Here is a 10,015-nt window from a genome sequence, read left to right on the forward strand (position 1 = left end):
CCCGTATTGCTCTGGCGGCGCGCACGTCGGCCGGAAGTTTGATCCCTCGCTTGAATTCTTAATCACTCAGAAAGAGCCCCAAATGCGCTCATCACGTTTACTACGGTTCCTAAACCGCATCTGCCGCTGGTTTTGCTGACACCTGATGAGGCAGATTGCAGAGCAACTGCAGTGCCATTACTGGCAAACGTCCCACTCCGTTACCATGCGCTCCTGGAATTACACACATTGTCAGACCTTCGCATACCTCGGACAGCGGCATCTGTTGCCAGTTTCCGTCCCAGGTTCACCACCGTTTTATCAATGACGTCACTTCAAGTCGCCGGAATATCTCCCAATGTGAGTTACTTTGAGGTGTCACCGAGATGCACTCACTTCCTGAATCCACCAACCACTAGCGGCGCAACAAGCACACCGTATCGCGGCCGGACGAGCAGTGCAGCACGCAGCGTGATGCGAGCCAGCACACCGCCCGCAGACCACCACCGAAGCCTTGCAGGACGCACCAATGTGTCCGTATCGCTGGCACTTATGGCACCGCAATACTTTTACACTGGGGCCCACCCGACAACGGGACAGCCCAACGAACAGCGTTTGGCCCACAATCTCGCCAGCAACCTCGGGCGTGACCTCAAACTCCACGTCACGTCCCCTACTCGTTACCCTGTTGTTCCTAGGAATCAGTTCAAGGTTGTTACTCCAGCCCATACCTAGATTAACAGAACTAAAGTTCTGCTTCTCCAGTTGGAAGGCTATTTCGCAATCCTTTACCTCGATTCCTACCCCGAATATTTTTACTCGAGGGTTTCTCTCGCCCGCTCGACGGAGGTCGAGCGAAGCGTTTTGGAGCAGCTTCCGACTCTCCTCATCATTGGGCTCCACATACAACTTTTCCGCCCCAACCTTCTTCACTTTTTTGAGCTTCGGGTTGTGCATCCCCGTCTTCAACGCTTCCCAGAGAGTCTTGATCAGTTCCGCCTCAGTTGCCTCTGGGACAACTTTCGGTTTCTCCGAACCAGCCTCTCCTTTCCGCGGCAAGTTAACGATGAACGCCCCGCAACCCTTCTCTCTGACCTTTTTTGTTTCCTCTAGGAGTATCCTTACATCCTTCGGGACGGCCCTCTTAGCTTTCTTTACTTTCCTTTTCACCGTCGTCCAAGCGCCTTGCTTTTGTGTCACAGGCTTTTCAAGGCGGGGTCGTACCGGGTTTTCCTCCCGTATTCGCCCTTCTGTCACCAACGCCTTTTGTACTAGTTTCCTTTTCTTGGGTTGTTTTTCAACAACCTTTCGAATCGGATCTTTTCCAGTCGGTTTGGCGACAGTCAACTCTTTAGAGGTTGATGCCTTGGTGTCCGTTATAGCCACAGGCGTAGGACCCTTTTCCAATACCAACTCTACACTCTTTTCCTTCCTTCTCTTCGACTTTCTTTCGCTCTTTTTCTTCCTCTTCAACGCTTTCCTCTCCCTTAACACTTCGGCATGAATGCCGGTCACAACTTTCTCGAAGTCATCTCTGATAAGTGTGTCCATTGGCGATGAATTCATCTCCGCAGGTACACCCTTCTCTTCGACTCCTTCTACTGGAGTTGCTCCCTTCACCAGCTCAGAACGTCTCAGGTGTCTTGCCTCCAGAAGTCTCCCCTGCATAATCATTTGCGCGTAGACGAGTTCGTCCACGACACCCATAATTTTTGCACGGGTCTTCATGAAGGATTCTTCCCTTGCCTTCGTCATCGCTGACTTCTCCAGTCTCATCGTAACGACGAGACGGAGAAGCTCATCTGATAACTCCCTCCCACGGCGTCCTAAATTGCAGGTGTAATCCCGCAATTCGGCGGTGTCCGTTATAGACCCCGCACCGTAGGTGAAGCTATCTACGCCTTCACCCTCCTCTGCCCTGAATCTCTTCTTACAATTGGTAGGAGTTTCCTCCTGATCAACTGTAATAGAAGACTCCTTTCTTCTTTCTCCCAACTGTCCATTTTTGTCCTTATCCATATCTTCATAATCATCGTTTTGCCTTTTTAAATTTTCCATACCTAATCCCACGAGTGGAGGACGATCTTTAAAGTCCATTATGTCTCTGCGCCCCTCAGACATAATAAGGGATTCTACCCAGCCCTTCCCAGGGGACTGTGGGATCCCTATAGACACGGTTTATTTACCTCCTCCGTGCCAACCTATTCTCATAGCTAAGTACCTGAGCTTAGGAGGTTACTGAGATGTTCAATGAAGAACACCTCTTGCTGCTAACCTAGCATCAATCAGATCTATATTTTTAGTTTGGAGATGTTTACTTAGTGGTAAGCTTATACCAAATACTTTTGCTAACACATATGTTGCTAGTATAAACTCTGGCTGTTTTATAGAGCATAATAATTGATATGCTCCTGATGAAGAATCCTTATCACACCAAGAACATACTTTTGTTAAGCTGTCGATAGCATCAAATAAATCTATAAAAACAAGTATAGAGTCATGACGGTCCACCCATCTAGTAGGACAAAGTAACTTCAAACGTTTAACATTTAAAGAAGAAGATATAAAAGATATTGATTTTGTTAAGACATTGTTTCTTTTTGGATATTTAAAGAAGACACAAACTTTCTGAATAGTTCCTGTGCAGTTCCTAATAGACTGAATATTACAAGCATCCGAAATCGCCAAATTTAAACTATGTAAACTACAATGAATATAATGAGCAAGATGGTAGTTTTTGGTCACATGAGCTTGAACGCCATTAAAGTGTCCACTCATAGCGGCGGCACCATCATATCCCTGACCACGTATATACTTAAACTCAAGTCCTAATTCTTTTAAGCTATCCATTAGAGTAGTTGTTAATCCTTTTCCGGTAACATCATGAACAGGAATGAATTTCAAAAAATCTTCTCTCATTTCTTTTTTGAATATGTCCAAATACATAACACATAACGAGAACTGTTCAATTCCAGAAATATCTGTTGTTTCATCAGCCAATACCGTGAAACATTTTGCACTATTAATCTTAGAAACAAGTTGTTCAATGATCATACTAGATTCTAGTAACTAGAACATGCATTAATTACTTCATTTTGAATTTCTGGACTGAGATATGTCGCATTCCGTGGAGCTGTCTCTAAATAATTGGCTACATTTTTATCGCCAGCTTCAACTTTAAATCTTAAAAATTCTCTAAAATTACCATCATTATAAATTTGAGAATTTTGTAAACTTATAATTCCTGAATCATTATGGCTTCTCAAAACCCTTGACGTCCACAACAAATAATTGTTTCGATGATTGGAATTATTTTTTTACGGTTTTCTTGTATTTAAATTTTTAACTTATTATTTAACTGAACATCAATAGATTCCTTACTTTTATTGTAAATGGATAATAAACTATCAGCATCTAAAATTGAATTTTTATGATATTTTGTAGCTTCGTGTTTGTTAAACTCCTCAATCGCTTTTTTCCAATTAGAAAATTTTTCTATAACAAGTTTGCCTAACTTTTGATTACCGCGACCACCTTCGTTTCTTTTAAAAAGAACACAAAATTTACAAAATTCACCATCATGTAATTTTGAATAAGTTAACCAAGACTATTTTTTTAACCAGCTAATTTGAAACTTTAATTTTCGATCTACACTTATAGGAAATTTAAAAGTATGATCTGGTTCCCAAATTTTTAAAAGAAGTTCTGCTCTTTTATTTGAGTCAATCTACAATAAATTGAAATGCAATTGAAATATTAATTTGAACTCAATTAACTACTTAAAACAAAAGTTGTAAAAATAAAGTAAATCAAATAAACTAAATATAACTAAAATTAAATCAAATCCAAAGCTTAAATGCAATTATCTAGCTACATTGTAAATGTTATTATTTATTTATACCAAAAGCAGTCAACAACTAATTGCAGAAATCTTTTTTAAAATATTAATTCCATGCATTATATAAGTTTAAAGTTATAAAATTATATTTACCACAGTTCTTACTATTGTCTATTGGTGTAAATTTATATTTTATTTATTGTATACATTCTATATTATTATTATTACCAATTGGCCATTAATGCACACAAAATTAACACAGGTCATAGACATAAAAAAAAAAATAATACAAATAGATAATTGTTATATTTATAGTTAAAACAATCATAATAACATAATGTAAAAACAAACAGGTTTATAATTCCATACAGAATCTAAAATCTAAACATAAATACATATATTATACATTTAAACATATATAAATTATAAACATAAAATAATTTTTTATAAAAACCTTTTCTAACTGCTGAATCAGTAATCCAATATCCATAGAATCAGTAATATCATTGTCATAGCTGTTTTCAGAATTTCTCAAGTTCGGGACATTCTTACTCTGTTAAAAAAAAAAAAAAACATTAATTGTTAGTCCCATATAGTATCAATAGTATTGTGTCATAGCTATACAAGTTTTTAATTTTACTAATAAAATCATTAATTCAACTAATATAATACAATATGATAAAATGATCTTGTAGTTTTTGCTAACTGCTAAACAAATAGGTCATTTTTTAAATTAAATGTAATTAAGAAGTACGAGTAGGTAGGTAATTACTTACAGTTTTGGCAATTTTGGTGGTAACATCTTCATCATCTTCCACAGAACGTTTATGTTTGTCTTTATCAGTTTTAGTCTAAAATATGATAATCGACATATTTAACATAATTTCATGTTACTTTCCTGTATGGACTATATTATTTATTGTACAAATAATATAATTAAGTATTAACTAACTCACCACATCGTCTACATCAATTTTTGATGATGATTGAGATACTGCTGCACTCGTTTTTCTTATTAGAAATTTATCTATAACGGCAAAAGTAAAATGTGTAATATCAAATATGAATTCAAATTTCAATTGACAAATTAAAATTTTTTTTTATCCTGGTATATTGAATAGGTATTCATAAATTTCGTAATTATAAATTTATAAATTTGCAGATTTTAATTTATCACAATATCACACAACCAAAAGTAATAGATAACAACAGTCTCACTTTTGAATATTATCGTGATATAAATTATAAGCAAACAAACAGTTTTATCAAATATTGTGATAATACGTTGTAATAACTCATAACCATAAATAATATCTTTAATCGTGGTCATAACCACAGTGTTGTTGAAAACCCGTGTAGATAGTATCACGATTTAAGATAATTATAGGTTTGTTCCAACACGGGATTTGGGACTAGTTGCCGACTGATCCATGATTGATTTACGGCGCATGCGCTACCGTGGACTGATCGTGGATTTTGACCACTGTTGGAACGCGTTTCTGACTGAATACTGATGGACTGCGCTTACAGTGTGCCCAAATTTAAAATAAAAAGTATGGTGCCGTAATACTGGTAGTAGGGTCGCTGTCCCCGAGTATGAATAGAAAACTGAAGACCCAGCAGCCAGAAGGTGATAAGCATATCCTGCATTCCTACGATCCTGCCTAGTGCCTACCTTACAACGGTCTCAAATCTCAATGGTCTCACCGGCATTCATACTGTGGTTGGCGGTTGCTGTAAATACAGCTTAGTTTACTGTTTACTAGTTCTTTTTCTATGGTTTACTTTTTGCTTAGTAAACTTGTCTGTGGTTGCTGTTAATTGCATTAAAAATGAGCGATATTGACGATATTGATGACTTTTTTGCATCCAGTTCTTCCTCTGACGACGGATTGGACTTAATTAATAACCATAAAATAAAAAACGAACGTTTTATAGGTGAGTAGATGTTAACGGGCTTCTGTTTTATTAACGATTAATTTACTTTTTTTTTTGTTTAGAAGAAACTGTCCAACAATATGATTGTGAAACATATTTTGGGCATTTCAGGATTAGTCGTCATTTGACAACAAGAATAACTGATTTGTACAGAGAAAGTAATTATTTTAAAAAAAACAGACATGGCCAATTTGGTAAAATACCTGCGGATGACCAGGTTGGTAGTGTTTTAGTTCAGTTTATGTACATAGTACCTATTTGAGCATTGATTATAATATAATATACTCAATGGTATTAGCTAGCATTTAATATAATATTAACAGTTCACACAATGCACCTACCACTTTACCATTTATTGATTTTAGGTCCTTATATTTATGTGGTTTGTTGGGCACCAAACCGCAAGCTTCCGTGATGTTGCAGACCGTTTCAATATTACACTAAGTTCTCTGCATAGAATTATTGAACGGCTTACATATTTTTTGAGCAACTATTCACCACAAATAATCAAATGGCCTAACGATGAAGAAAAACAAGAATCAGAGATTTCATTCAGAGCTAATGGATTTCCTATGGCTATAGGGGCTATCGATGGTTGCCATATCAAGATAGATAAACCTGATAATGATCCAGATTCATACATAAATAGAAAGGGATATTATTCAATACAGATGCAGGTTGTCTGTGACCACAACCGCAAAATCATTGATTTTTTTGCCGGTTATCCTGGGTCCGTACACGATAGCAGGGTATTCAGAAATTCACCAGTCTGCAATACTTTGGAAGAAAAATGTGGTCCATATTTCTTGCTCGGTGACAGTGGGTATCCATTACATAAGCGATTGATGACCCCATTCAAGGACCGAGGGCAGTTAACAAGGAAGCAATTTAATTATAATTTAAAGTTGAGCCAAAACAGATATCGCATTGAACACTGCTTTGGAATTTTGAAGCAAAAATTTAGACAGTTGTATCACTTAAAATTCAGAAACATCACTAAAATTGTTCATTTTATGCGAGCGTGTTGTGTGTTATACAACATTGCCATTGATGATGAATTCCTAGAAGAAATTTCAGAAGATTTCTCTGCATCAAACGCACAAATACAAGCTGTACCACAAAACCAAGGCATTTTGGAGGAAGAGGATATTGAGGAAGACCAAGATGCCAAAAGGATTAGGGACAGAATAGTAGATGCACTTTTTATTTAATTATTAGTAGTTAAGAGTTTAAATTTAAGTTACGTTTAGTTATGTAAATATATTTATATACAATATACATACCTATCTATTATATTATATTTTATTTTATTTTTTAAACCATATTTAGTGGAGGAGGTTGGTAAGTTAAAAGTTGTATGTTTACTTATGTATAGTACAATAGATTTAAATTTTAAAACATAACAAAATTAAATTTCAGTCCCACTTTTTAATAATAATAATCACAGGCAAATAATATCTTGATCATCGCTTTCCATTACTGCAGTCTTATCGCATCCAACAATTGAGTATTCATATGAAGTATTGTTTTTTTTGCAACAACATTGTAATTGCAATATCACATTCCTTTCCTTAATGAGCTCATTCCTATTTTTAAGTAGTTGTAATTTTTCATTTTCTATTTCTAATCTTTTTTGTTGGTAATTTAATCTATCTTGTCTAATTTTTTCAATTGTGCTAATTTTCTTTCTTAAATTTTTTTTTTTAGTAACTTCTTCTTGATAAATAATAATGTTTTCATTTGTGTCCTTTTTTGAGGTTGATGGACCAGAAGGTCCTTGAGTTGGACAAACATCTTGTTCGGAAAAATTAAGAACATCATGAACCTCCTCAGAGGATAGTAAAATTTCAGGGTGGACATTTTTTTTATGTGCAAATATCTGGTCCATTTCTTCGCTGAATTCAAAATATTTCTTTCCTCGTCCTGTACTATTTTTGTTTTCGACATACTTTTTATAATTTCTTTCCAAAACGCGCCATCGATTTTCACAGTTATTCGGATTAATTTTCATTTTGTATGTTTGACTCATTTCGTCGGAAATTATTGCCCACATTTGTTTTAAACTTCTAATTTTCATTGTTCCAACTTTTTCCCTATATTTACCGTATAAATCTATCAATGTCTTGGAATTATGTATACTCCACCTACATTCTTCTTGGATAGCAGTGGTGACCCCAGATGCCATGACTATAAATTCATTTAACTCTGAAATTGAAAATGTATACTTAAAAAAATGTATTTCTTAAGATAAGTAAAAAAACATTCAAACGTTCAAAACGTAATGTACAGAATCCAAAACTATGTATGAACATACCTTCCATTTTTAAATTGTGTTCAAACGTATAAATTTTAAACTTCAATGAGTGGTCAAGGAGCTCTGTGTCTGTGTATCTAAAAAAAAATTGTATACACATTAAAACGTAACACTAATAATAAATATATTACATATTATGTGGGCAAAAATAAGAAAAAGAAAAGCCTAACCTACCCTTTGTTGAAACATGAGTTAATTACTATTAATTACTATTTTGTAATAATAATTAATTACTATTTACATCAATGTTTATGAATATAAAATAACCAAACTTCACCAAACTGTGTATTTTAATCATTTCCAGATACTTGGTATAAAATTGCTTGACTGACAAAAAAACCAACACTAACATAATTTACCTTACCTATACTTCATAATTTACCCTTTGCATTGAATTTTTACTACAAAATAATATAAAAAATGTAAAATATATACATGAACATTTCATTTATTTTATTAACATTAAAATATATACATTTTAGTTAACAAGCAACAACCATTATCCCTATTCCTCATTTAGATAAAATTAAAAACCTGTTTGATTACCCACTCCAATTATCCACATTTGTTCATTTAAACTATATAAGTTGATAACATTTGATTATTAAACTTGTGGATATAGGTATCTGACAAATGAAAAAAACTATTTAGGTACGAATAATTAACTATATAATAAAATAAATATAAAATAATAAATATTAACTTACTGTCAACCGTGATACTTTCGTTAGTAATCACTAATCACTGTAGTAGAGTTTGATGTTTTTGCACTGGTTGTAGTAGAGGATGACAATTCATGTTTAGTTACACTTTTCTGATGATTAACATCGACATTGTTTGATTAGTATTAGATATTGTTAGATTGGTATTTTAACTAAAAAATTATAATAATTAAAATTCAAATGCGAACGACTGATACAAATAACCGAATTGATAACATAAATAATAAATGTATGATAACAGTGTCTCGGACTCCTAGTCCGGTAATAATCCGCGGATCGTTTGGACTGTCAAGAACCAGTCATGAAACGGTCTAATAGTGTGTTGGAACAACCATCTGACAGTTTGAGTTTGCGTTTCAGACGAGTTGGAACGGAAAAATTCTACTGCGCATGCTCCCGGCAGTTCGATGATAGTTTGACCGTGTGTTGGAACAAACCTTATATAATATTATTATTATTATTATTATTATCAATCAGGTTTCTAGACAAGTTCTCGGAATATCCAGAAACTTTTATGTCATTTATTTGTATAGATAAAAAGTACTAGAATTAATAAAATATATAATAATTTATTAGATGTGAAAAGGCAATGGGGAGGGGAGGGGGTTTAAACACCCAAACTCCCCCCCAGACTACGCCATGGTTGTTGGCCCAAAAGGGCCATATATCGCACTATATATTCTGCCTGGCCATAAGGGCCTTGCATGCATAATTTTTGAGTATTATCTATTTTTTATATTGTAGCTCTAATAGCTACTTGTATTCAGTGTTGGGCGTAATCGATTAATTTACGATTAAATTACGAAATCGATTACGATTAATTCATTGAACTACATTAGTTATTAATCGTTTAATCATTTTTCAAAATAATCAGTAATCATGATTACATTTAATATGGCAACTTAAAGTTACTATAGGGCCAATTTTTAGAAATTTAAAATATAGCGGGCCAGAACATAGAAAGCAAAAAAAAAAAAAATAAAAGAGGTCATTCAAAATTGGATTATTAAACAAATTTATTTGAAGGCGCATAAGTTCAACTTCTTCAAATCGTCTTTCGAATTCTACAGTTAATTCATCTAAAAATAAGTGGGTAATGCATTGTTCAAAATTAAACTCATTGTTAAATTCTATTTTTATAACTTCACAACACGGAAAATGTATTAGTTTTTTTTCGACGACTAAATTTTTAAAAACTACCAACTTTTTTCTGAATCCATCTAA

At 34.2% G+C, this 10,015-nt stretch overlaps 2 protein-coding genes across 2 annotated transcripts; one reads left to right on the top strand and one right to left on the bottom strand.

Annotated features, from left to right (window-relative positions):
- Positions 1–2,226: 2,226 nt before the first annotated feature.
- On the bottom strand, positions 2,227–3,033 carry LOC112592388 (zinc finger MYM-type protein 1-like). Its single transcript, XM_025336414.1, has one exon. It carries the CDS (start codon positions 3,031–3,033, stop codon positions 2,227–2,229), a length of 807 nt encoding a protein of 268 aa, XP_025192199.1.
- Positions 3,034–5,649: 2,616 nt separating this feature from the next.
- Positions 5,650–6,966, top strand: LOC112592389 (putative nuclease HARBI1). Its single transcript, XM_025336415.1, has 3 exons — positions 5,650–5,755; positions 5,818–5,972; positions 6,121–6,966. The coding sequence occupies exons 1-3, from the start codon at positions 5,650–5,652 to the stop codon at positions 6,964–6,966; spliced, it is 1,107 nt and encodes a 368-aa protein (XP_025192200.1).
- The last annotated feature ends 3,049 nt before the right edge of the window (positions 6,967–10,015 follow it).

Source organism: Melanaphis sacchari, unplaced genomic scaffold (assembly GCF_002803265.2).
Source record: "Melanaphis sacchari strain LSU unplaced genomic scaffold, SCAv2.0 Contig1749_pilon_pilon, whole genome shotgun sequence".
Taxonomy (NCBI): Eukaryota; Metazoa; Arthropoda; class Insecta; order Hemiptera; family Aphididae; genus Melanaphis; species Melanaphis sacchari.